Source organism: Apiospora marii (assembly GCF_038362585.1).
Source record: "Apiospora marii strain CBS 49790 chromosome Unknown utg000004l_segment0_segment0, whole genome shotgun sequence".
Lineage (NCBI taxonomy): Eukaryota > Fungi > Ascomycota > Sordariomycetes > Amphisphaeriales > Apiosporaceae > Apiospora > Apiospora marii.
The window spans coordinates 3,301,266-3,328,332 of NW_027117375.1; the positions used below are offsets into that span (position 1 = coordinate 3,301,266).

Sequence of the window (27,067 nt, forward strand, 5' to 3'; positions counted from 1 at the left end):
TGTGGCAAATGAATCCGACCAAAGGAAGGTGCCCTTGGTAAAGAAGGACGACTAAGTCAAGCGACGTGAGTGAGCTGTAGAAGTCGTCGGGCAGGCACGATCTCGTAATATAAATCAGATGTCACTGACGTCTGATTGCTGTTCATTTCCATCATCCCAGCAGTCCTTTCTTCGCCCAACCCTGGAACCGGGTGCTCTCAGCCACAGGTGACAGGGACAGCTACAGGTGCCCTGTGGGGAGACGTAGGCAATACACATTGTGGCTTACGCAGTACTTTTCAGCTGGCTGGAACAGGTGCATGTACATAAGCCAACCAGCTACACCCCTGTCACCAGTTGAACCATCCCGCCCTCGAATCCCAACCCATCGCCTCGGATCCCCATTAACGCGTTACGACAAATCCAACGAACACTGGTGTGTTAGGCAGCGGCCCCTAGGAAGCTTATCTTCGCAAGGATTCAATCAACATAACCCAACCAGACCGAATACCCAAAGCACTCGCTTTCACCCAAGCTCATGCGCCCATGTCCATGTAGTCGGGCGGCTCTGTTCTGAGAGTTCCTGCACCTAAATGGAGAGGAACGGCTCCGGGTCGAGGGCGCTGTTCCCCAGGGGGCCCAGCTTCACTCTCGACGACTTTTCTAACAAAGACTTCATCGTTCGCGATTTTGTCGACAGCCTTGCTGAGAGCGCCGTTCCTGTCAATCGCCGATCGGGTCCGGCCACCCAGCAGGCATTCGACCCAAAGCCCTTGATCCGGACATTTGAAAGTATGTAGGCCTTCGATTCCCACCCCGTCGCATCGGGCTCGGAACTGTGCTGACAGCGCCGCGATAGACGCTCTCCAGGGTCTCGGGAACCTTTCCGAAGAATTACAAGCGAAGGAGTCGGATCTTCAATCAAAAGTGCGACGTGCCGAAGTTCAACATGACCAAACACTTGATACCCTCGGCCTAAAGTTGGATCAATCGATTAAACAGTTTGAAGACCTCGACATCAGTCTCAACAACCCCAGCAATATTGATCGAGGCAGTCGCAATGATCCGAATGGTGGGGGGAACATCGCCGTCCAGATAGGAGAAAAGCTGGAGGAGCTGGATCGGAAACGAAGGCGAGCCCAAGATGCCAACTTCCTTTTACAATGCTGGCTTGAAGTCGGCGAAACGGGCGAGTTGACGTCGCTGCAAGAAATCCAACGACAGGGTGGTGCCGACAACAAGGTCAGATGCGCTGTAATCGCACACCAACTGATGCGCATCAGCCAGCGGCTGGATCTTGCAGCTTGGGGCCAGACAAACGGGAATGGCCGCGGGGTCACCAACGGAGTCGCTGGCGCCTTCAGGTCCAATTACAACACAAGGGAGGTGCTGGAAAAGTTCTGCGAGACGCTGGAACAAGAGTTGCTCAAACAGTTCAACAACAGCTACCGCAAACAGAACTTCGACGACATGATGGAGTGTGCCAAGGTGCTGCACGATTTCAACGGAGGCTCTAGCGTCATTGCCGTTTTCGTGAACCAGCACCAGTTCTTCATCGACCGTAACCAGCTGATTACGGAAGAAGTAACAGCAGAAGGTGAAACCTTTGAGCAACTTGCCGATCCGGACTCTGATCCGCCAGGGGTGGAACCGAGCCTCCAGTCCTTGTGTGACGAGGTTAAAATCATCATGCAGGAGGAGTCATTCATCATCAAGAGGGCATTCCCCTACTACGAGACGGTGTTGATCAAGTTTATCCAGAGGATCTTCCAGCAGTCCATTCAGCAAAGACTTGAGATGGTATTGGAAAAGGCTGATACCATTTCGTCCCTGGCTTTTCTTCGCTCCCTGCACTCTTCCAGAAACTACATCAGCGCATTGGTCGAGGACCTCAAGGCACACGGTCTCACAGAGCATCCAGACCCGTGCTCGGCGCAGATATCGCAGACTCTCGACCAGCAAATGGAAGAACTATTTGTGCCATATATAGTGGGTAACTCATACATCGAACGGGAGAAGAAGAGCTTGGAGGAAATGTACAATTCCTTGCTCTTCAAATACAACATTTACCACTCGAGGAGAAAGAAGGCGCCAACGGGTTTCATGGCATCTTTAGCCCAGCAGGGTTCTCAGCTCATGGCATCTGCCAAAGACGCCTATCTAGAACGGCTAGACTCGTCAGATTTGACGCCGACGCAAAAGGAGATGATGTTGAGGGTGGCTGGTGTTCAAGAGACCGACAAGAACAAGAACGACATTGAAGTGACAGATCAGGATGGAGTTCTGAGCACTGCAAATGCCAAGCGGATGATGACTTGGTTGGCGGAGAGCGTCCGGCGCACCTTGGAGCTGGGCAGTCCAACCGATACGCCCAAGGATGTTGCAACCCTCCTCAACCTGCTCATGACCAGCATGGGCCAAGTTTACGTCGAGACTGGCCTGGATGCTGCATTGGAGAAAGCCACTGCTCTGGAGAACTCCAAGACAGAGCCCGACCTCACCTATCTGCCTTCCATCCGCCCAGCTGTTACCATTGCCAGCATCATGTCACGCTTCATCACGACCGTTCTTATACGGCTGGCCGAGGCCAATACTACAGTCCGTCGGAGTATGGAGGCGCAAAGTAAAATGGGTATCGAGTCGATTGAGAAAAAGACGAATAGCATCATGAAATCCACCCTTGATGTCCTGATCAACTGGGTCACGAAGTCGCTCGCCTCCCAGAAGAAGGTTGACTATCTTCCCAAGGACGACAGCGTTCTGGAGTCCCTGCAAACAGCGACCTGCAACACGATATGCAGTTTCCTGTCTCGAGCGTTCACCCTGACATCACAAGCGATTGATGGCACAAACCTCGAAGTCTTCAGCAGCGAGCTAGCTCTATCAGTCCAGCGCTTGCTGATTGAACACTACAAAAAGTACAAGATCAACGCAGCAGGTGGTCTCATGGTAACCAAGGATATATCCAAGTATGTGGCAACACTTAAGCAGTGGAACCTCAACAAGGATGCTGAGAGTTCGGTCGAGCTGTTGACGGAGATCGGATACCTCTTCATTATTGGGCCTGAAGCGCTGCGCGAGAGGTCGAGAAACTTGGCCACCGGCCCAAGTGGAGGTAGCAAGAAATTGGCAAAGGCCGATTTCAAGACATATATCCAAAACCGCGAGGATTATAAGAGCGTCGGCATCCAGAGCGTGCTCTCCGGGCTGTAATGACGATCCATGATGGTCCATGAAAGCCATGGGAATGTGCGTAGGAGTTCAGGGGTTTTCACGTATAATATACCTACCTAGTTTGGATGTTTGGGTATCGGCTGCCCATCTTTACGTAGCCCTCCATGTATAAAGAGGTGGTAAATAATTAACCTCATCGTATGTGACCACTACCCCCCATGAGTGTGATCAGAGTGCCAAGCAATGGCTATACATTGTTTTTCTCAGGGCAGATCCAACTGATACACACGGACTTCGGCGGTGTGGCAGTACCGAAACCTGTAGTTGACCGTCTATGTTCAGAAGCTTCCAGGAGTATCGCAGTCATACATATATAAGCAAATAGGTCGCTAACGAATCTCTACAAAACATCTTTCACTCGGGCCCTTGGTGCTGTCTATTCGAGTTACTGCTATGGTAACCCCGCCCCTAAACTGACTTGCCTTGCCGACCGTTCGTCTCATCCGAGGCCAGTTCGCGATAAGCGTCTTGCGTCACTCGGCTTTCGGTCTTGGCGCTGGCGGTCCTCGGTACATGCGGGATGATTAATGTAATCACTCTGCTTTTGATTGGCTGAAGGAGAGAATCCGCCGTCTTCCCCAGCTGGCCATCCAGTACTTTTACTAGGTTTAGTCAGTGCTTTTGGGGCCTTTGGGGGGCGTCTGGACACGCTGGACCCTCCGAAAACCTCCCAAACCCGGGTGCACAAGTGCAAATGGTGGGGCGAAAAATAAAATGGATTGGCAAGGAGCCAGCCAGTCATCCGCAATACAATTCCATCCTGAATAAACACCGACCCAATCCAATGTCTGTGTTGATTGCCATTCAGTCTTGAACTCTTCCATCTTTTCTTTCGATATTCGCGCGCAAATACCCTTTTTATCTGCGCCGCGACTTGGTTGGCCCCCTCGCTATCATTCGGCCTGTCTCCGCTTTGAGTTCCTGAAATACGAAAACGTTATCATTACCGCCACCTATCGGATCTCCGCGCTCGAGATAATCACCATCTCGCACTATAGACGACGACGCCTCACTGACTTGCACCGCCGCCACTCTCCAATTGCATCATGTCGTTCTCTACGCTGGTGCAAGATCTTTCCATGCGCGACCCCAATGGCCCGCGCCGACCTCGTGGTCCCGCCCCGTCCGTCTCTACTATGGACGATCGCACCTCGCATATCTCTCGCGCCATGTCGTATGCCAGCACTGCTGCTACCAGTGTCAGCATCGCTGGCGACATTGGAAGCCAGCTTCATGGAGGCTACCACCACCCGCTCGCCCGCTCATGGCAGGCTGAGCGACAACTGACCAAGGTGGGTTGACATGGCCCTCACGCATTGCAAGTCACGCTCAAGAGGCTAACGTCCGCTTTCCGACTACAGTCTATGCTTATCTACCCACTTTTTATATCCGACATCGAAGACGACGAGACATTGATCCCTTCTTTGCCAGGCCAGTACCGCCGAGGCGTCAACAAGCTGGTTCCCTTTCTGGAGCCCTTGGTCCGAAAAGGCCTTCGTTCCGTGGTCCTGTTCGGCGTCCCTCTCAAGCCGGGCACCAAGGATGCCCTGGGTACCGCTGCTGACGACCCAATGGGGCCCGTTATTCAATGCATCCGTCTGCTTCGACAGCGGTTCCCTCAGCTGTTCATCGTCGTAGATGTCTGCCTCTGCGAGTACACGTCTCACGGCCACTGTGGCATTCTGCGCGACGACGGAACATTGAACAATCAGCTTTCGGTAGATCGCATATCCGATGTCGCCATGGCCTATGCTCAGGCAGGCGCTCACTGTGTTGCCCCTTCGGACATGAACGACGGTCGCATCCGAGCTATCAAGCTGAAGCTCATTGAGGAGGGAATTGCACACAAAACTCTGCTCATGTCGTATGCCGCTAAGTTCTCTGGGTGCCTTTATGGCCCCTTCCGCGATGCTGCCGGGTCTGCGCCTTCATTCGGTGACCGCAGATGCTACCAATTGCCTCCTGGGGGTCGAGGCTTAGCGAGACGAGCCATTGTCCGAGATATCGGCGAAGGCGCCGATATCATCATGGTCAAGCCGGCCAGCCAGTACTTGGACATTATCAGTGACGCCAAGGAGATTGGCCGGGACCTGCCAGTTGCCGCCTACCATGTCAGTGGCGAGTTTGCCATGGTGCATGCTGCGGCTAAGGCAGGCGTCTTCGATCTGAGGACTATGGCTTTTGAGGTAACGGAGGGTATCTTGAGAGCTGGTGCCACCATAGTCATCAGCTACTTCACCCCCGACTTTCTTGACTGGCTAGACGAGTAGGAGGCGGCCATGACCGATTTCGCGATTGTTTTCACGATGTTTTTGATGCGATGGTTTCCCCGGCGTTTAACGGTTAAGAGGCTGCTCAAGCCGCGGATCCCGTTCATCGCATTTTTGCTACGAATGCATGTCCCGCGGTTGGCACGAGTGATGATTTGCGACAAGATACCAATAAATAATCACATGAAAGCATTCAAACCCCTGTTCTTCAAAGACTAGGCTCGCTGGCTCCCACCGGAGCCAATGGGAAGAGTGCAATTCCATCGACGAAATTGCTTATTTGATCGTAAACCCTATTCTCCCTGTTACTCATACGAATAAGATTTCTCTGTCGGACTAGGGGCCCTAGTCGCTGGTCCAAGATTGCCGGGTCTGGAGGATGACTAAGGTTGGCCTGTCCAGCCCCGTCCAGACGGGCCTGTCAGTCGGAGCTTATTTACTGTACTTGATGATGCAAGTCATACAGGGTGCCTGCGGGCTGCTACTGTACTCAAGGCGTGGGCATTCAAAGTCAAAAGGAGAAAGCCACTGGTCCTTTTATAACTGCCATGTGAATGAAGGAGCATTGGAGCAAGTAAGTAGAGTAACATACTGTAAACGAGCTGATGTGGAAAGAGCATTTGTTACTGGCCCGCGTGTCAGTTTCGGCCGAACACGTATTGCTGTTGTTTCTCCATAAACGGTACGCGAATCGTTTCAACATAGCAGGCGCTTCTGGAGTCTGCAACATCGATCGCAATCCCGAAACGCTAGATGATCTGCCGACGTGGGCCCACGATATATCTCGGCATACGATTCTAGTGGGGAGCTACTGGGGTTACCCGGGATTTCCCCTGCTGATCCTGTCTCAGCTTCAACCGTTGCTGATGAGGATCACTTCTAGATTTCCCCAAAATAGGCCGTGGAGTATAACTCGTACCTACCGACGAGGCGTTCGCCAATACCCCGACCAGGGTGCGACCCTACCATGGATGGTCACAAAACATGTTAGCTGCTCCATGCGTGACGACGACGCACCCCCACAAGGGTCGTCTGGTTTTTGGACGTGTCCGGGCTGGTCCTGGGCTGGCGGCTCTGCGCGAGTGCGCATAGTGACTGCGCATAGGGATGCCCAGCCAGCCAGCCGGGCACCTCCCCCAGAAGAGGACGAAATAGCGATCATCCCCGACAGAGGGCGAATGAGAGTTGGACTACTGGGCCAAATGGGATTTGATGCAAGCTAGATTCGTCAGCTCTATCGCTACCCGTTCATGTGAGTAAGCATGAAGCTTGAAGGCCGATGTTTCGGTTCTCTGTGTTCTTTCTCGTCCTCCTCGACATATGCCTCGACTTCTCCTTCCGTATGTAAACCAGCACGTTACTGTTTAGAGTGTCTATTACCTTCCTCTTCCACTTCCTCTCCCTCCCATCTCTCTCTTATATCTTTACCAGTCAACCAATCACTCACTCCCTTGACCCGAGTCGCTCTTTGCTCCGTGGTTCGTTCCATCTGTGCTGTCCATTCCGTCATTCATGCCCCCCCCCCCCCGCGTTCTTGAAACCCCATAGCCGTAGATCCACCACCATTAGGAGCGAATCGCCTGGCTGGAGACCAACGAAGCAACCTCGTGCATCAGGTTGACAGCTGAGCAGGCTCCAGTGTATTGTCACAACGGAAACTTGCAGTAGGTTTCAAGCGGCATATCTGCCGACTCGACTCTTGATCCTGCAGGCCTATTTACCTGGCTGGGCCCGCCCCCTTTACCATATACACTCTTACCGTTTGCCTCGAGGCCGTGGCGGGTGACCATCTCCTCCTTTTGTACATTACCTCAACCTCGTCGACTTTTTCCATTGCAGGACAATGAACGGATACGCAGCCTCCAAATGGACCCTCTCCCACGAGGAGAAGCTTCTCTTGATCGAGGAGCGGTCGATATCCGATGTGGAAAGCGAGAGCGGGAGGATGGACCTGGACCAGAGATTCCCGGCTCAACAATGGCTCGAGACCGCCAAGTCGTACGGCAAGGCCTTCCGGATATCAGCTCTCAGCTCGGCCGTGCTGCGGTCGGCCATCTTCCTTCTGCCGAGCATCCTACACCCTAGTCGGAACAGCCGTGAGCGGTTACGAGGCGGCGACAAACTTGGACCCACGGCTTACCTGGACGGCATGCGTGGGCTGGCAGCGTTATTCGTCTTCTTCTGCCACTACTTCTACACATCTTTCGTTATCTCCGAGGGTTGGGGCCGCAACGATGTCAACTACCACTTCTGGAGGCTGCCCATTGTGCGCCTCCTGTTCAGCGGACCGTCCATGGTCTGCATTTTCTTCATTATCTCGGGTTATGCCTTGTCCCTGAAGCCGCTCAAGCAGATCCGCAGCCGCTCGTTTGAAAGCCTGCTTAACACCATCACATCCTTCATCTTCCGCCGCGGCTTCCGCCTATTCCTCCCCACGGCCGCCTCGACCTTCATGGTGGTCTGTCTCCTGCAACTCGGCGCGTACGAGGGGACACGCGACTTCGCCTATGATCCTACCTACGTCCGCAATGTGGCTGAGCACCACCCGGTCCTCGAGGACACCTTCAGCGAGCAGCTCCTTCACTGGGCCGGCGAGATGTTCAACTTCCTCCACTTCTGGAGCTGGGAGAAGTTTGGCGGCAGCACGGGCTACGATGTCCACCTCTGGACTATTCCGGTCGAATACCGCTGCTCCATGGTCTTGTTCCTGATGTTGCTCGGCCTCGCGCGTCTGCGGACGGGTGCCCGTTTCGCATGCACGGCCGTCATGATGTGGTTCATGCTCCACAACGACCGCTGGGAGCCCCTTCTCTTCCTCGTGGGCACCGTACTTGCCGAGCTCGACATCATCCGCGGCGCGCACAACAGCAATGGCTCTGCCCCGTCCTCCTCCGCCGCCTCGACGCCCGCATCGCTTCTGCCGTTTGAAGAAAAGGAAGCATCGGCATCCAAACGCCCCTGCAAGTGTCGCAAGGTCCGAGGCCTTGCGTACGTGCTGCTCTCGGTGCCGGCCCTCTACCTGATGTCGGAGCCCGACGCGGGCCCCGATGGCGTGCCCGGCTGGGAGACTCTGGGCGCACTCATCCCCGATTACTTCTCGGACCGGTACCGTTTCTGGCAGATGGTGGGAGGGGCTCTCTTCGTCTTCTGCGTCGCCCGGGCGCCCCTGTGGCAACGCGTCTTCTGCGCGGGTCCTGTCCAGTACCTTGGCCGCATTAGCTTCGCCATCTACCTCATGCATGGCCCCGTCACCCACACTCTCGGCTACCGCGTCCAGCGCTGGGCTTGGACCTCGGTCACGGGCATCGAGACCGAGGCCGCGTTCCGGGCTGGCGCCATCCTCGCCGCCGCCATCAACATCCCCCTCGTCCTGTGGGCCGCCGATGTCTTTGCCCGCGCTGTCGACGCGCCCATCGTCCGCTTCACCAGGTGGCTCGAGACGCGCTTGTCGATTACGGAACAGCGATAGGAGAAAGACACTCCCAATAAATTCTTTTTGCGTGTTTTACACCCAGCATTTAGACTACGATTTGTCACCACCTCTTCAATTTTTTGAGGATCATACAACAAACACTTTGCATTTTAGCGTCTAGGAGAAAGCCATTTCCATTTGTTTTTCTTTGTGTATCACATGGATCGGCAAGGCATGTTGGATACATGAGCTTGTACATTAGCAGCACGTGAGACACTACATACTGGCATAGCGTATGTACGCTTTTTGGGCAGGTCCATTCTCCTTTTTCTCCATCTCAGTACGAGCAGGTTTACATCATCATGGAGGGGATCTTGTGTGTCCTCTCCACAAGGCTATACTATACCATTGGCGCATGGCGTTTACAGGCCTGGACACAAAAGCCGGGAATCAATCGGGATTCGGCATGGGCCTTGTTCTTATTTAGGAATTGGTGGAATTCTGATACTTTCAGTAGCTGAAGATAAATTGATACCAATCTACCAGTTTATGTCTTGAGCTCTCGGATACCTTTGCCGGACAAGTTTCGCACCACATACATATCACATTAGGTTGGCGCGAGGCTGGCAAAAAAGTAAGGGTAGCACGGCACTGATGCTAAGCACTCTGTCAATGTGAAACGGCGGCTATATGTTTCGCGGGACCATGCTTGACGTGAGATCGACGTTACGCTAGCGCACAGGTTATTATGCCCCTTTTCCGCGGCTTAGCATGCCTCATATTGATAAGCGCAGCCAGTTTTCCTAGGATCGCCGAGAGGTAGGTTTTGGCCAATGCCTCTACGACCGGGTGGCGGACGGTATGGCGTCAGCCGAGATTGGCGCAACCCCTGAAAGTGGGAAACCCCAAGGACCCAATCGGGACGCGTGTAGGGAGTAAGTAGATGTGCTTGTTTTCTATCTACCTAGGTACGGATAACTATATCCGACTGTCGGTCTTATTGGGGGGGTCGGGCGTGAACTGCCGGTCGGCGGCGGAAATGTACAAGTCACGGCGGAGAGGGTTCGTACTAATTGCAGGGGTGTTTGCTTACTTGGGTATATGAGATGAGATATTGTTAGAACATCGCGGGGTCAAGTCATCATCGATGGTTCCCTGAAAGCTGGGCATCCATCGCGGTACTGACAGTTCCGACAAAGCTTGTATCTGGTGTGGTAGCTCAGCTCTCCAATGAACCCCTCCCTCCAAGAGCTGTCGAAACTCGAAGCCCTTCTTCTTCTTCTTCTTTCCCCTCTATACCTCATACCCTGCCGATGTGGTTTGCCATCGTGGCGATAACCTTGGCGCACACGGGCAAGCCGCACTCTTTCACCAAGTCGTCCAGCTGTTCTCTTTGCAGTAGGTAAGATGAGCCGACGTGCCGTCGATCACCAAGAGCATACTGTAGGTATGTATGTGTTTTTGTGTTTCGAATTTCCAGGTGTTCCTCCTGGGAGTCTTTGAAGAAGAATAAGAAGAAATAAATATTCTAACGCTGGGAACTTATATATGTCCAGAATGTCCGGGATGCTGTTGAAGTTTTGAACAAATACAATGGCATTCGAATCCCAGTATTAGACCTAGTTGGCTCAAAGTCCCTATTATACCAAACAAACCGATGTGTACTATAACAATGTTGACTTATATCCAAAGTTGGATAGGCGACAGAGTCAAGAGTGTAAATATAAGACTATACCTACAAGCCTGACAGGTGGGTGCGTTGTGGCCAGCTGACAGAGGTTGTGGCCCGCCCAGCAATGACGCGCCGCTTACCTGACGGGCTGTTGAGCTGCTCCCGCAATTGAGCTGCTCAGGTACAGAATTGAAGGTCACCTCACTAGAATGGAGCTCCAATCTTTTTTGATAGCCCGTAACAGTTGGACAGAAACCCCAAGCTATGTTCGCTGTGGCAATATGAGCCCGCCTTGATGATCGCAATTGAGCTTCAACCATGCCCAGGCAAGTCCTCCAACATTTCCCTGTCGCATTCTAGTGCCGACCGAGTTCTAACTCTACCATGTAGTCGGCTCTGTACATAGCTAAATAACCCATTATGCGGTCGCAATCGACCCGCCATGTCTTGCGACGCCTGCTTGTTCACCAGGCCGCCCGCCCTCTGTGCCCCCTGCAGTCCCTCCCGAGACCGTCAGCGAGCCGAAATTTGGCAGGGAAACGGGTACTCAGGATATCTCAGCAACGGAGGACCTTCCTGAACTTCCTCCAGAAGCCACCACGAACCCTCAAGGCACCCGACGTCGAGCCCGGCTACGAAGCTCTGTTGCGGTATGGCTCCCACGACAAGGAAAACCTCCGCCCGCCGCCGAGGGAAGAGTTGCTGAAGGGCTTTCGCGAATTCTTCAAATACAAGAGGTTCAACGGCCGTCCGGTGAACTCGTTCCAAGTCCAAGCAGCGTACAAAGTCTTTCGGCACCTTATAATCCCGTTTACATCTGAAAAAGGCGGCTTCCTTTCCGTTGCCGATCTGAGGACCGCCAGAGATACCCTACTTATACTGCCTCCCAGAGACGACCCAGCTGCTGCGCTGAACTTCTCCAAAGCTCTTTACCATGAGATCCGAAAACAAATCAGCGCCCCTGACCGGAAAGCGAGTGCCGCTGAAAAGAATATTAGTCCTGAAGCCCTAGAGCTGTTTGACATGATTCCGTTGCTCCGGACTTTGGCACAGAACGGCCGGGCGGCAGAAGCTAGAGATCTTCTTTTGGAGCAGTGGCCCCATCTCAAGCAAGCTTCGGACATAGATATAGGTCGTATCAAGGGCCTTTGGACACCGGTTCTGCGCGGCCTGGCCCGCGAGGGCCGAGAAGAAGAGATGTTGGCTTTTGTTGAGACCATGAAGACAGAAGCCGGCATTTCCTACACCCAAAGCGTCCATGAAATTATCACAAGGTTCTATGCGCAGCGAGACGATGTCGCAAGAATGATGGCGGCCTTTGAAAAACCAATCGAACCCAATGACCCCCCGAGGCAACTCACGTATTCCGATGCCTTGAGGTGCGCTATCCGGCACAACGAGAGAGACTGGGCGATGTCAGTGTATCAAGGCATGGCCAACAGCATTGAATCATTATCGAACCCGAACCACGTGGAACAAGCCGTTATACTCCTCTACCAGTTCGCTGTACTGCTGATGGGGAAAGGCCCCGAGTATCTGGAACAAATGTTCAAAGTGCAATACGAAAAGTACAACCTGGAGCCCAGCATGAAGATCATGAATGCGCTTATCGAGGCGGCTACCGAAAAAAAGGATGCCTACCTGGCCGAGCGACTTACGACGCTGGTCTTCAAATTGGGCCTGGAACCGGACCGGCAGTTCTATAGCCAACAGATTGACTACAGGGTCGCCGCTAATGATTTGGATGGCGCGTTCACCTCTTATAGGTCGCTTCAGAATTTCAAGAGCGACAATGAAGACTGGCCAGTCCTCAACAGATTGATACGTGCGCTGTGTGTGGAGTCATCACCAAGACACGAGAGCATACTGGAAATCACCAGCTTTCTGGAGGAACAACATGTCACTCTCGAGCCAGATACTGTTGTCTCGATATGCATGGCCTTCCTGAAGAACGATGAACAGTATGAGGTGATCGATACGCTATCGTTGCATACGATACACTTGAACCTCGAAGACCGACAAAACATTTGCCAGGCCTTCGTGGATTACTGTATCGACAAGTCAAACAGCACAGCTCGAGTCTGGGATGCATACGCCCTGATACGCCAGTTCTTCCCAGATGTGAAACTGGAAAGCCGTGTCTTGATCATGAATGCCTTCTTTGAGCGGAAGCGAGCCGATATGGCATGTCAGGTGTTTGGCCATATGAGGCAGCATAGCAATCCGAATTACCGACCCAATGCCGACACATACATCCGGTGCTTGGAAGGCCTTGGCCAATGCCCTGATGCCGAGAGTCTGAAAATGGTGCATAATATGCTCAAGATGGACACCACGGTTCGTCTCACGACAGCAGTCTACAATGCTCTGATGATTGCGTATACTGCTTGCGATGATGTTTCGAGGGCTCTGGATTACTGGAAAGAAATCAGCAGGTCACAGGAAGGGCCGTCTTACCAATCTTTAGAAATCATATTCAGGGCGTACGAGTTCTCCCCTTATGGAGTCGAAGCGGCCCAGTCCCTATGGGACAAAGTTCGCAAGATGGAGATCGAGATCCCGGTCAACGTCTATACCGCATACGCGGGTGTTCTGGGTGCTCACAGTCAGCTCGAGCAAGCAAAGGAGCTGCTGGAGAACATGGAGACCGAGGTCCACCAACGGCCCCAGCCAGTAACGTAAGTTCTCTACTCTGTCTGCTAATAGCGCATTCATACCGTATACTGACGAAAGGGTCTGTAGACTTGCGGTGGTGTATAATGCCCTGGGTAACGACGATTTGAAGGGAGACTTTGAGGCGTGGGCCAAGGACCATTTCCCACACGTCTGGAGCAGTCTGGAGAAGACGAGGAGGAAGCGTGATGCTGAAGGACTGATGAGATTCCAGATTTCACGACCCTGGAAGGCATAGCGCGTGCTTGCCATATAATCGAATCAAATGTACACCACATATTTCTGTCTGCGCAAAAGTATATCGAGGTAGCTTTTACTGTACCATAGTATATACGTGTGACCCTGTGTGCCTGTCCACCCCTTATGTGTCTATTTGTGACTCTCGGGGCTTTCTTATATATGCTTCCAGGGTCACTCGAGTTGATGTTGGTATCTGGTGGTCTATTCCATCTCAAAAGCTTTTGTACAGGATAATCTACATATGATGAGGTTGGTATAACCGAGTCTCCGTCGATTTGGTACCATTCCAAAAGTCCCACCATCTGCCCAATGCCTTGCTTCTTAAATGAAGTTGCCGAATTTGCCTACCGCTTGAGTTTGCTGTGGTGTCATGTGCCCGCTTCGCATCAGCAGCTCTGGGTGGCGATGTACACTGGGATGAATACCCAGAGCGACGGAGCGCCTGACCATCTTGGCGATCTTGCGCTGGTTCTTGGGCGTAAGCCCGGTCTGCATCCGCTTCTTGATACGGCCGTGAGGTGTCATATACTCCGACACAACCGAGAAGTTCTGTGCCAGATGTTAGTTAGGTGAACACGCAGCGACTTCTACTAGGTCCGCGTCTCTGGAGTCAAGGAATACACCTCCCAATCCACCCCCATCGAGAACGACTACCCGAGCAGTTGCGCAGAAGGATAAACGGAAGAGACGCTTACCGCGTACATGTCCAGCGGCCGCAGTCCCAGCATATCCACCAGATCGCGCTGCACCGTCGTCATCTTGCGCCACTTGGCGGCCTCGACCTCGCTTAGGTCGTGGGGTGCGTAGAGGTCGCCCTCGCGCCACCGCCGCGGCATCTGGCGCATGTAGTCCTCGCTGATGTTCTTGCCGCGCAGCTCGCCGACGATCTTGCGCTCGCCGTCGGGCGTCTGCGTCCGCCGTTTCATCTGGAAGTCGTCGAAGAGGGTGGAGACGCCCTGGGTGGCGTCCTGGCCGCCGCGCTTCGAGGACGAGTCGAGGTTCAGCATCGAGGAGGCCGGGGAGGCGGGGACATCGCGGCGAACTGGAGAGAGTCGGGATGGCTGGTTAGTCGTGGGTGCGTATTGATGCTTGCTTGGTGGGGGTGGGAGGGTCTATTGCATTGCATTGCATTGTATGTACACGGTAGTGGACGTACTGGCTTGGAGGGGTGCCTGCTGGGAGAACTGGCAAGCTTGGCTTCGGAAGAAACTGGAGGTGGCGGGCTGCTTGAAAGCGCCGAGGAAGGGTATACGGGGCGGCATCTTGGGCGGTGTTGAATTGAACTCCTGCCTGGCTGGTTTCCGGGCCTGAAGCTATTCGCGAATTGGACTGTATGGGCAGCGATGTGCCGGGCAATTGGGAATTTTGGGCGGTACCTCGAGACGGAGGGAGCTTGTATCAATTAATCCGGTACCGCAATTTAAGGTTATCGGGGGCGCTGTTATCGGCAGAGTGGGGCCAAAAATAATTCGAGATGGCGGAAAGAAGGCCGCTTTGCGACAAAGAACTTTTGGCGCGTGGTAGAGAAGCATTTGGCGGCGTCGTGAATGCACCCAGTTTCCCATCCTTGAAGAAAGTCGTCTTTCTGCCCACTCTCATCCTCGGTCCCGCATAGCAGACGCTACAGGCTCCATTCTAGTACCTTCAAGATGGTCCGCAAGCTCAAGCATCACGAGCAGTATGTGTTTTCTCATGCCCTCGCCCTCGACCCAGAGTAACAATGTACTGATCCCTAAACAGGAAGCTCCTCAAAAAGGTTGATTTCATCACCTACAAAAGCGACAACAACCACAGAGACCATGAGGTTATCCGAAGGTATGAATCTTGCTTGTAATTATGGACACGTTTCTTCATTCCATGAAATGGACGTGTCCGAACTCATATTGCAGCAGCTAAACGGATTTAATTAGATATTCGATCCAGAAAGTAGAAGACTACCACAAGGTATGTATCATTTCCCCCAAAGCATTACCAAATGAGCTGTGCTAATACTATATACTACAGTACAACCGTCTATGTAAGAGACCACAGTTTGGAACCATTGTGCCTTAAGATGATGGCCATGACTAACCTCAATGGGTATTAAGGTGGCTCTATACGCCAGTATGCGCACAAGCTGTCGCAGCTCAACCCGGAGTCGGCCTTCCGCCGGAAGCACGAAGACCTGCTGCTCGAGAAGCTCTACGACATGGGCGTCCTCGCCCAGATGTCCAAGATGTCCTCGGTGGAGAAGCTCACCGTCAGCGCCTTCGCCCGGAGACGCCTGCCCGTCGTCATGCAGCGTCTCAAGATGTCGGAGACCATCTCCGGCGCCATCAAGCTTATCGAGCAGGGCCACGTGCGCGTGGGCACCGAGGTCGTCTCGGACCCGGCGTACCTCGTCAACAGGTCGATGGAGGACTTCATCACCTGGTCTGAGGGCAGCAAGATCAAGAGGCACGTTATGAAGTACAAGGACCGCCTGGACGACTTCGAGTTGCTGTAGGCGCCGTATGTATTGGCCAGGTCTATATCATTCTGCTTGGTGGCCAGACTAGAAGGGGGATTTGCATGGCTGGGCGTTTAGGAGTTGTTCGTAGGGTTCTGTCAATAACGTGACTATCTTTGATTTTGGCCGAAATCTCAATTCTTGGGCCTTGCTGATAATGCATCCGCCAAGAAAGCCTTGGTCGAAGTTGTGAACGCTTTAGTATCATCTTCGTGAATACGTATATTCGAATTTGGGGCATACAATATTAGTGTCAATTGCGGGTGCTTCCATACTACTTAATAACTTCGATAGCTGCGCTTCTTGAATCAATAGCCATCAAACCAGTATCACATATTGCCGCTGCCGTAGAATTGGATGTGTGCAGCATACGGGCCCCGTTCCATTCCAAAAAAAGAACGCCCACGACATTGATTAAGGCGGTCATTGGGGGCAAAGATTGCGTAGGCTATGGACGGGCCTCATGCGCATTGTTGGAGGTCTCCAATGGCAGTTGCAGGCAGCTAACATCGTCATATGCAAAGCTGCAGCATTCCACTCAGTCTTGCCAATCTTTCCGCAGCCATTGTCCCGGCCTCATGTAGGTCATAAAGAACTAGGCCATTCCGATACTGGGCATCACCCTCGGCCTCTCATTGGCCACTATTGGCAACTGACGTCGGTCAGGGCAACTCTACATCTATGCATTTAAAGACTATCTTAACCCATCTTTTCTCAAGCTATTGACCTGCAACCTAGCAAAACAGTAAGTCACATTCATTACAAGAGCCAGGTAAGTGAACATCTTTTTTTGGAACGCTTGATGTTTGCTGATGATATGGCGACCAAGAAACCCCTTGGTGGGGCAACAACTACTCAGGGGCTAGGAAAACCAAACATCACCAAGCAACCTCCGGAGGGGAGGACAACGAGGGTCCTCCCTCAACTTTCATTCAGACACAATGCAGCAGTGATCAAAGAGATGCCGGATACGAGTCTTTCCATCAGGGGCCTGGGGGCTGTGTGAATGGTCAACGTGACTTTTCCGACTTTGCAGAGGCGACTCCCCACTCCTTTACCCTAGAGTCCTATGGAAACTCAAGTCCATTTGGATCTTTCGATTACTTGGTAGGAGGGTACGGCGGTTTATATGATCACGGTATGTGCTACAATCCTGCGTGACAGGCTCCCAACTCTAAGCTGTAACGCTGACACTATGCAGACCTTGAGACCTCAACTATTCAACACCCAGCTTTATCCATCCAAGAACCAGCATGGCCGATGCCTTATGGATCAGAGCAATTTCTACTACCAAGTTACTTGTCTGCTCAATCGCAATACTATCAGCAGCCAAATCACCTTTCAACCCATGGCATACCCCAAGACTGGGACTGGGCTACTCTATCACTCGGGCTATCAGAGCCTTCCTTTCCGACTCATATCGACACGAGCTTCTCAGGGTTTGATGCACGTGCTACGTCTGCAATCCCACAACTTGACCGAGAGCCATACTCGAGCGGCCCAAAGTTTACCTGTGACAATTGCCAGAAGTGTTTTGACACCAAGCGCAAGTTGAGGTAGTCTACGCCCCATGTACCTGTTAGTTTCAACCGCATACTAACGTCGAGAGAAGCAAACACAAATTGTGTCACAACAAGAAGTATCATTGCAGATATCCACAGTGTGATCAGTCATTTTCGGCATCGAAAGACCTGGATCGTCATCGATACAGCATACATGAAAAGCGGACGGTTCGCTGTCCACAATGCCACAAGAAACTCAGGGGCCGTCCCGATAACTTAGAGCGGCACAAGCGTGAGTCTTGCACGCACCGTCCACGGGAACACCATGTCCAGGGTCTAGGGCTGGGTAGCCAGAACATACATACGACACATCGAAGTCTTTGACATCGTTCGGATGTCTCCAAGGTTGTGGGGGAGGGTCATTTTACTGCGCGGACCGGGGGTGGTTTATCTGTTTCGAAGTCGACAAAGTACAGTCTCCCTACTCTGGTGGTGTCAACACCTGGGCGCAATCCGCAAGAGGAGACGGTGGACCGACAGGGCAAGACCATGCGAACAGGACTCGTTGACACCACCAGAGTAGGGAGATTGTACTTTGTCGACTTCGAGACAGATAAACCACCCCCGGGTTCGCTTTTTCTCCCGGCGCATTCTGCAAGAATCGTCAAGTCACAGGCCGAATCAACACACAGCAAAAAGGGGTGGGGACTCCACTGCTACATACATACTACTAAATCCTGGCTCTGGAGGGGGAAATGGTCCTTCAAGCTTGGTCTCGTTTCTGTTGGTGGGCTGAGACGAAGCCCGCAGGACCTTGCCTTCCTCTAGTTTCTGGAAGAAGCAATCATTAGTTGAATACATTCATTATCTTTCTCTTGACTCAAGTGTCTAGGAATAGCAGAACCTACCATCATCGTGTAAATGGCAGATTGACTGGCATCCATGCTCTTCGGACCAATCGGAGTGGCTGATGGACGCTCGGAGCCAACCCAGTCGCATGATATATTGTCCGATCCCGAGGGCTTATCACCGAGCTCGATAGGTGGGAAGCTCGGCTCCGTCCAGTCTTTTTCTACGTTGGCCGCATCATTGACGAATTTATCAATTCGCCGCCGAACTTCTAGTTCGACCTGGGAGCTCCCAAACTCTCTCCCACCACCATTTCCCACCCTTTTCTTCTTTTCTTCACACCCCATTTAATCACGCACAAAGAGTGATTATGGTCAACGCAGCTTCATCTGCATTGAGGCAGGCCTCGCGCCTGGGGCTCAAACAATCCCTCACCTCCACAACCTCCCGCACTCTCCCCACAGTATCAAGAGCTGTAGCGACAGCTCCAGCCCGAGCTTCGCGGAGAAGCTATGTCTCGGAGAGCAAGCGAGATCATGCGCAGGTCAACATCGAGACAGCTATCAAGCTGGACAAGAAAGACTTCATGAACGACAAGGGCGAGATGGTAATGCCTGGAGCCGGTACTCCCGCTAATGCCTCCGTCAGTCCCATGGCCGAGGTCTTGAAGGAGGCCACCATGATGGAAGAGGGGCAGCGACCCATCTACCTCGACATGCAAGCCACTACACCTGTAGACCCGCGAGTGCTCGATGCGATGTTACCATTCTTCGTTGGCGTCTACGGCAACCCTCACTCCCGCACCCACGCATACGGATGGGAAAGTGAGAAGGCTGTTGAGGAGGCCCGTGAACACATCGCCAGCCTCATTGGCGCAGACCCGAAAGAAATAATATTCACTAGTGGCGCCACTGAGAGCAACAACATGAGCATCAAGGGCGTGGCCAGATTCTTCGGCCGATCGGGCAAGAAGAAGCACATCATCACGACCCAAACTGAGCACAAGTGTGTCCTCGACAGCTGCCGCCATCTTCAAGACGATGGTTTCGAAGTCACGTATCTACCAGTGCAGAATGATGGCTTGGTAGACCTTAAAGCCCTTGAAGCTGCCATTCGTCCAGAAACTGCCCTCGTCAGTATAATGGCCGTCAACAACGAGATTGGTGTAATCCAGCCCCTCGAGGAGATCGGCAAGCTTTGCCGGTCGAAGAAGGTCTTCTTCCACACTGATGCCGCCCAGGCAGTGGGCAAGATGCCTATGGATGTGAACAAAATGAACATTGACTTGATGTCCATCTCATCACACAAAATCTACGGCCCCAAGGGTATTGGCGCCTGCTATGTGCGAAGACGCCCAAGAGTGAGATTGGAACCCATCATCAGCGGAGGTGGTCAAGAGCGTGGTCTTCGGAGTGGCACATTAGCACCACCTCTGGTTGTTGGTTTTGGCGAGGCCTGTCGCATCGCCAAGGAGGAATTAGCGGTACGTTTCCACGGTCTTCTCTTTCACACTGATTGTCCTCCTTATATGATGAACTACTCCATGCATGGCTTTCTGAATTCCTTGACCGGAATCCGTTTGTTGATACACAGTACACGCGTCTGATTTACATATATTCCTGCCTTTATTGTATCATGCTTCTACACAGCAAAATACTGACCTATCCTGGCATAGTATGACTCCAAGCGAATCAAGTATCTCTCAGATCGCCTGTTGAAGGGTCTCTTGTCCTTGGAGCACGCCACACAAAATGGATCTCCGGATCATTTCTACCCTGGATGCGTCAACGTTTCGTTTGCCTACGTCGAAGGCGAGTCTCTTTTGATGGCACTCAAGGACATTGCCTTATCATCTGGTAGCGCGTGCACATCAGCATCGCTGGAACCCAGCTATGTCCTGCGTGCGTTGGGCAACAGCGATGAAAGTGCCCACAGTAGTATTCGATTTGGCATCGGTCGGTTCACGACTGAAGCAGAGATCGATTACGTACTTAAGGCCGTGCAGGAGCGTGTCACGTTCTTGCGGGAACTGAGTCCCTTATGGGAACTGGTGCAAGAGGGCGTCGACCTGAACACGATTGAATGGAGCCAACACTAAGTATGACATGACATGCGGTATTTTGATCTTTACATACTCGGCCTATTAGCTGAAAAGGGCCGGCCAAGGGAGCAAAGTCACGGGACTTCAGGGTGGAAGTCGAAACGTGCATAATCTCATTGGATTACAGAGCCCACCCCGACTAGGGGCAACGGACTCTTTGTACATTGGACGACTGCAACTGGTCAAGTTGCATTCTCACACATCTCTCGCTTTTGGACTTTGGAGTTTAGTGCTGGGGCCAGGAACAACCACGCAAGCGATCACAGGGAACAGAGGGTGTGATACATATGTCTCGTAGGGAGCTGCGAGACGCAGATATTACGTCATTGATACCATACTCATGTAAAATACAATACAAACCGCGCCTTACGATGAGGTGCTTCATGAAAATCGAACCACATCACTTCCGTGAGTTACACCCTGTGCAATGGGTTGTTTTAAATTGCGAATTTCAGAATGGGGGTGTTGTAACTCATTTTGCCAGCCAACATCAAGCAAGCACCGGTGACTGTGTCCTGCATACATTGATGCACTTACACATTCCATGCCTTATATTAATCAAGAAGGCACATACAAAATGGGTTCTCAACTTCCTGTACCGGTATCTGCTAGACGGGCAACTACAGCCTGACCGAGACTGGTTTAGAGTCACTACCGGTATTCTGGAACGCAAGGCAGCTTCGCTCGCAATCAGATAGGCCAAGTGTACAGGCAGGTAAGAACCAAGGACCATGCGTAGATCGAACGTTCTAGTCCGATGCTGCCTAGCTGCCGCCTGTCACTGTCACGTTTGCAATTACCTTAGGTATTGGCCATGCGTGCATGAACAGGTAGGTACCTGACGTGCAGTACCTTCCGCATGGACGCCTGCCTCCTTACCTAGGTACCTACATTGATGTATGTGATGAATGGCAAACAGCAGCTACTCCTGCCAGGCACTCAGCTCGGAGCAAAAGCCCCCCACGAGCATGACTACATACACGTACATCCTGCCATCAGGTTCTCTTGAAGGGTGGGGCATGAGCTGGGTAGCGGCACACTGCATAACGAAATCTACCAACCAGGCGCAGGGTGACAGGGGATCATGTGAAAATACCAAACTGCATGCCTTCCAACCCACTGCTTGCGGCAATACACGTAATTGGGCCCTGGCAACAGGCATGAACGACCAAGCTTTGAGTGGTTTGTCTGACAGATTGTATCATAGAATGAGACAAAGAGGCGGCTGTTTTGCCGCAACCCCACCATATGATGTCATGCCGCTTCCCCCATAGCAGAAACCCATACAAGGCGAGTCACATTTACACGATTAATCGATCGCGATCTGGGGAAGCTGCCTTGTTGAATCAAATAATTTCAGATTCTGCCATGATGGTGCCTACCTGCTCCCAGTTGGCCTTTGACGTAAGGCTTAGGCCGCCCTCTTCCAGGCGTGCTGCTGGCCTGGGGATAAAAGGCCCATCAATTCTGATCCATCGACCACCATTTCCACTCTCATCTTCACATCCACTCAACCAACACCAAGTATCATCACCAACTTTTTTGTTTGCTCAATCACCTTTTTGACAACCTCTCAAACGTCTCAAGTCACTTTCTTGCACACACACACACACATAATAAGCAACCCATCCAACACTGACAACATGTCTGCCAACAACGCTTCCACCGGCAACTCCTACCTGGAGAAGGCCACTGGCTACGTTCAGGATGCCCTCGGCAGTGTGACCGGAAGCACTGGTGACAAGGTTAGTTACCACTACCCTGATATCCCCTCCCTCATCTCCCCTACTTGAAGGGATTTTGAACGTATGCTGACCAACTTCCAAGTCTGAGGCCCAGGCCAGGAAGGACAAGGCTGATCTCGAGCATGACGCATCCAAGGCTTCTGTCAAGGTTCCTGGCGGCGCTGTCACCTCTTCTGGTATCGCCACAGACAACCATGATCAGATGTCTGGCAACATGAAGCAGACTGGAGGCAGTGCCAAGGAGTTTGTTGGCAACCTCACCGGCAGCGAGAGCCTGAAGCAGCAGGGTCGCGAGATGAACAAGGAGGGCCAAGGCCAAGAGGCCAAGGGCATTCTCTCCCAAGGTTACGAGGGTGTCAAGGACCGCGTTGGCGGTACTGTTGGCCAGGGAGTCAACGCCATGCTTGGCAATGAGGGTGCTGCTGCTGAGTACCAGAAGCAGCACGATGCCGGCAAGACCAACCAGCGAGGTTTCGAGGCCAACATTGACAAGAAGGCCGAAGCCGAGGCTGAGGCTCGCAAGTAAACACTTGGCACCTCATTGTTTGGGACAGGAATGGAAGGCACAAGGATTGAGCACTATGATACCCTATGATTGACGACACGCATTGATAGCAAGTAGATAGCAGTAACATTGACTGCTTTTACACATTTGCCATATTGAAACTTGCACTGCGGCCATTGTTGAAATGGCTCTTGGGCCTACAATGTGATGCCTCGCTGGCATGGATGTCTAGAATCTGACAGCACAGCATATTGCAATGCTGTATGCGGAATAATGTGAGTGATATGCGGCGTGTTGCCTCCAAGAATCAAATTGAAGCTTCACAGCTTGCTGGGCCAACAAATCCATCGTGATGGGTTGTGGATGGTTGTTGGCGAAATATGCTGTTCCCCATGGTATGTATGGTCGCGTCAGCCACATATGTAATTTAGTGTTGGGGGAGATCCAGCCACGACTCGGGTCGGTTGGTCAAAGCTCCAACGTCAAGCTTCCGATCAATCTTCAGAGCAATAGCCCGGTCAATTGTCAATTGAGATTTTGGGATTTTGTTTCTGGTGGGATGCCTCATTGACCGATTACCACATACCCCTCCTCTTCGACTGCTGCGGAATAGGTCAATTCCGCAATGGCAATCTCTTTGCAATGATATTGTGCCCTGAGACGAAAATTCTACATTACTGACGCGGACTGTTGTCCCGTCTGTCGCCCCAACCACGGGGGTCCTCCCCCCCCCATGCCTTTTCCGCAGTCTTCGTCGACATGCTGCAGAGCTATCAATCGCCGTCTGCTAGGCCAGCATGATTGTGTATGGGTACCCGAGAGCGCCTTATCGGCAGCATACGAACGGTACTGCTCCGCTTCTCGAATAGCCTTCCGACGCCATGGCTCCTCCGTACCGGGGCCGTTGGAGAGCCGGAAACGACAGAACAAGAGGCAGATGGGCGAGCTAACTTTTGGTCATGCTCACGGATCAGCCCCTTTATGGGACCTGGAGAACCTGCCCGACTTGACGCAATGGAAATGGAAACCACCTACAGAGCGCCGCAACCGCCAGACTGTTCAGGCCGAGAGGAATCTTTGGAAGGCAGTCGTAGCATGGCTGTCACCGCGAAGCGATAGCGTGCTTGAACAATCTATCTCGACCTCCTCCGATGTCTTACAGGACGCGATCCCCATCACCATGGCCGATCCTACTTCGGCCGCGCTCGGTTCTGATACAGACTCGGCGGACTGGATTGAACTGGGCTTCAATGCCTTGATCCAAGACGCTTCTCTCGATCGAACATTACAGTTGTGTCCCAATTTCTCTTCATTTTGCGACACACTGCGAGACGGTATATTGGAGGGCCGTATATCTGTTGGGGCGCTTTGTTCTCTGGTTCCTTCCATGACAGATGGGTTGGCGCGCTCAGCACTTGCGTTGAATATCCAACAAGAGAAGAAAGTGTTTGAGCGCTTGAAGGCGCAGTTGATCGGGGCGTCAATTGATGGACTGGAAGCTCTACGCGTCAGACTGGGCGACACGCCCTTCAATGACAATGTTTGGTCGATGTTACTGCAGGAAGCGTCGCAGCTCCAATTCAACAGTCTGCGCACATTTGCCAGGCTGATGTCGCTCATCCCCAGCAGTCACATTGGGTCATTGAGTGTCGTCATTCGCGCAAATTTGAACAATTTTTGGACAGCAGTGAGCCAAAGTACACACAGGACGCATGAGAGGCAAATCAATAAACTAGCTGGTATCATTCAGGATCTCGGGCTCATGGAGCATCGCCATATTTTGGACGAAGCTCTGCTGGATCTTGCCCAAAGTGCCCAGTCTACCAATTACATCGCAATGCGCTTTTGCTGGCTTCAGGTCCTGGCGAGATTGCGCAGCCTCGACGACGAGGCCCTCGCCAACGCCTGTGTCTTGTTAGAGGCGGGCGTCGCGGCTGAGCCTTTGAAGTCGAAGCAAATCGCACGGATATTCCTGGGAAGATTGAATAGCTGCTATTCACCCAAGCAGGTTAGGGCGATGTACACGTCGCTCATGGGCGCGCAGAGTTCTAAATGCTTCGCCCAACTAACCTCTGTCTTCTGGCGTACGGGCCAGCCACGATATATCAAAATGCTATGCACATTTCTACTCAGAATGGGCCGCCAGCAGGATATTCTTCATCTTCTCAGAGGCGTCACAAAACTAGTTAAAAACGAGGCAACCCCTTTGGCCAATCTTGTTGTCGGGCTTGGGCACTCACCACTTGCCCTGAAAGTATACTTTCGATATTGCGAGAGTACCTTCGCCTCCAAGAAGTTCTGGCGGACTCAGTTTGCCACGGATGTCCTTAAAACGATGATGCAAAGCAAATCTTTGGAACACAAACGGATCCTCAAAGCGCTCAGACTATTCCGGAAACGGCGAATACGGCGGTCGTATCCTCTGAGGTCGGGTCGCGCGATTGTGTATGGCGGGAGTCGCGGAGCCTCCAAAACCACATATAAGAAGAAGGAGCTCAGGATCAAACAGGTACAGAAGGCCGAAGCAGCGGCGGTGGCTTTTGCAGGCGCTCGTCACCTCCCAGACAGATGTTCGTTTCGATTGGTGCAGCAATGCGTAAACTACATTAGATCACATGGGTCCAAGGTATCGTCGAAGGGCCTACAGGCGCTCTGGGAGGTCATAACGATAGATCTAGTCAAGAGCCGGCCCGGCCGGTCAACTCGCCTGAAGTGGTTCTTCAGGGTGTTGTTCAAGGAACGCGGTCTCCAAGAGACGCGCGCGGCTCATTCGGAGCTTGTCCAATGGCAGAACAGAGTACTGACTGAGCTCCAATCGTCCAATGGGGCCAGATAGCGCTTGGGGATGACGCTCTCGACGAGGGAGACAACATGATTGGACGTGCAAGCCAGGAAAGCAGGTCACAGTTCAGGCCAAAATCCAAAGCTCAGCACGTGGATGGGTAGAAATAGCATAGTCTGGCCGACAGACTGCGCCTCGATTGGAGGTCTCATTGTACATAACACGTTTAAGATACGAACCAATGTAAAGATGACTACACGGCAGACTGGAGCGCTCTAGGTCTTCGATGGTTGGCTGGTTTAGCAAGCGGCTTCGCTAGAGACGGGGTTTGCAGAGGCGTGATTGGATCTGGCGGGTTGGGTGCTTGCTTTGGGCGGGACTACCTTACGACCTTACGTCCTTGTGCCTGGTAACACCAAGCATCGGATCTGGATCTGTCGACCCTTTTGGGCACCCAGTATCAGTCAGCCTCCCAGATGCCTCGATCGCTGTTGCCAGATTACCTTATCTCGATGAGGCACCCCCGTTGCTTTGGAGCCATTCATTCGGTTCTTGTGACGCTCCCCCAAAACCCAAGCGCCACACAATGTGTCTTCACTAGGACACGACGCCTCGTCTACTGGCAACAACCCCATTGAACGCCGACCGTCAGCCTCTCTTCGGAAGGCCCGACTTGGTGGACAGAAAACGTGATGCCGAGACAATCGTCCGTTGAAGAGTGTATTATCAATCATCTTGGTTTGAGATGAGGCAAGGGAGGGAGGCTTGCTGGTGGAAAGTACGAGATGACACCCAGTCCGGGGTGGACATGGATGCCACCAACCCAAGACTAATGCTGGTGACAACCTGCTGCTCCCTACGTCCCTTCTGTACTCCCAGCTACCTGTTTTCGCCAGACGTTACGGAGTACTTGGTGCTGGGGACAAAGTGAGGGATGCATTTCCCCAGTGCCAGGGCTCCTGCTAGCAGGGCAGACAGGACTGGCAGGCAGGCGGGCAGGCAGGCAGGTGAGAAATTGGCCGAACTTCCCGTCGAGGAAGTACTGTACTACCCTGCTTAGATGCCCAGGAAACAAGCAAACTGCAGATCCGTGTGGTTAGCTTCTTTGCCATAGCCACGACCCATGTTCAAGTAGATAAGAACGGCAAACATTCTACGCGGGAAAACTAGCCTGTAAATCAAAAAGAAAACGAACAGGCTAGCTGCTACTCGTAGTGACCGGGCGCCATCTGGGGCCTTTCGCTTATTCCAAGCATCTTGGGGCTTGAATTCTGTCTGGCTGCCACCCACGTCCGCAGGAGGGGGACAGAGAAGGACAGGGACACGCCAGAATATAAAAGAGATCCCCGCCGAATCTTGCAGATGGTCCGCCACACCCAATCGTGACTTTACGTCCGTATCTCAGGTAGTAGCGCCCTGCGACAACCCATTCTCGCATCCCAACGGCCTGGGCCTGCAAATAAATTGGAGACCTGCCGTTTCCCAGCAATCCGGTTACAAGGAGGCAATCTAGCATGAGCATGGGGGGTTAGCAAAGAGAGAGAGAGAGAAGGCTCATCCCCACGAAATGAACGAGCCTATGAGAGCTTGGATGCACCCCCAAACAGCAAGCCAG

At 52.6% G+C, this 27,067-nt stretch overlaps 9 protein-coding genes across 9 annotated transcripts; 8 read left to right on the forward strand and 1 right to left on the reverse strand.

Moving 5' to 3' along the window:
- Positions 1-572: 572 nt before the first annotated feature.
- PG985_006979 (Exocyst complex component Sec10) lies at positions 573-3,192 on the forward strand (the record flags this gene model as incomplete). Its single annotated transcript, XM_066826748.1, has 2 exons — positions 573-771; positions 839-3,192. The coding sequence occupies 2 exons, from the start codon at positions 573-575 to the stop codon at positions 3,190-3,192; spliced, it is 2,553 nt and encodes an 850-aa protein (XP_066686355.1).
- A 1,067-nt stretch (positions 3,193-4,259) lies between these two features.
- Positions 4,260-5,483, forward strand: PG985_006980 (delta-aminolevulinic acid dehydratase; the record flags this gene model as incomplete). The annotated part of the gene is made up of 2 exons (XM_066826749.1): positions 4,260-4,505; positions 4,575-5,483. 2 exons carry the CDS (start codon positions 4,260-4,262, stop codon positions 5,481-5,483), a joined length of 1,155 nt encoding a protein of 384 aa, XP_066686356.1.
- A 1,843-nt stretch (positions 5,484-7,326) lies between these two features.
- Positions 7,327-8,952, forward strand: PG985_006981 (acyltransferase family-domain-containing protein; the record flags this gene model as incomplete). Its single annotated transcript, XM_066826750.1, has 1 exon — positions 7,327-8,952. The coding sequence occupies one exon, from the start codon at positions 7,327-7,329 to the stop codon at positions 8,950-8,952; it is 1,626 nt and encodes a 541-aa protein (XP_066686357.1).
- A 2,035-nt stretch (positions 8,953-10,987) lies between these two features.
- Positions 10,988-13,478, forward strand: PG985_006982 (complex I intermediate-associated protein 84- mitochondrial; the record flags this gene model as incomplete). Its single annotated transcript, XM_066826751.1, has 2 exons — positions 10,988-13,245; positions 13,310-13,478. 2 exons carry the CDS (start codon positions 10,988-10,990, stop codon positions 13,476-13,478), a joined length of 2,427 nt encoding a protein of 808 aa, XP_066686358.1.
- Positions 13,479-13,801: 323 nt separating this feature from the next.
- On the reverse strand, positions 13,802-14,742 carry PG985_006983 (mitochondrial 37S ribosomal protein bS18m; the record flags this gene model as incomplete). Its single annotated transcript, XM_066826752.1, has 3 exons — positions 13,802-14,029; positions 14,176-14,522; positions 14,637-14,742. The coding sequence occupies 3 exons, from the start codon at positions 14,740-14,742 to the stop codon at positions 13,802-13,804; spliced, it is 681 nt and encodes a 226-aa protein (XP_066686359.1).
- A 387-nt stretch (positions 14,743-15,129) lies between these two features.
- PG985_006984 (U3 small nucleolar ribonucleoprotein IMP3) lies at positions 15,130-15,965 on the forward strand (the record flags this gene model as incomplete). The annotated part of the gene is made up of 5 exons (XM_066826753.1): positions 15,130-15,158; positions 15,221-15,310; positions 15,391-15,424; positions 15,485-15,497; positions 15,568-15,965. The coding sequence occupies 5 exons, from the start codon at positions 15,130-15,132 to the stop codon at positions 15,963-15,965; spliced, it is 564 nt and encodes a 187-aa protein (XP_066686360.1).
- Positions 15,966-18,689: 2,724 nt separating this feature from the next.
- Positions 18,690-20,417, forward strand: PG985_006985 (putative Cysteine desulfurase- mitochondrial precursor (tRNA splicing protein SPL1); the record flags this gene model as incomplete). The annotated part of the gene is made up of 2 exons (XM_066826754.1): positions 18,690-19,802; positions 19,995-20,417. The coding sequence occupies 2 exons, from the start codon at positions 18,690-18,692 to the stop codon at positions 20,415-20,417; spliced, it is 1,536 nt and encodes a 511-aa protein (XP_066686361.1).
- Positions 20,418-22,063: 1,646 nt separating this feature from the next.
- Positions 22,064-22,691, forward strand: PG985_006986 (uncharacterized protein; the record flags this gene model as incomplete). The annotated part of the gene is made up of 2 exons (XM_066826755.1): positions 22,064-22,165; positions 22,248-22,691. 2 exons carry the CDS (start codon positions 22,064-22,066, stop codon positions 22,689-22,691), a joined length of 546 nt encoding a protein of 181 aa, XP_066686362.1.
- Positions 22,692-23,403: 712 nt separating this feature from the next.
- On the forward strand, positions 23,404-25,506 carry PG985_006987 (uncharacterized protein; the record flags this gene model as incomplete). The annotated part of the gene is made up of 1 exon (XM_066826756.1): positions 23,404-25,506. One exon carries the CDS (start codon positions 23,404-23,406, stop codon positions 25,504-25,506), a length of 2,103 nt encoding a protein of 700 aa, XP_066686363.1.
- Between the last annotated feature and the right edge of the window lie 1,561 nt (positions 25,507-27,067).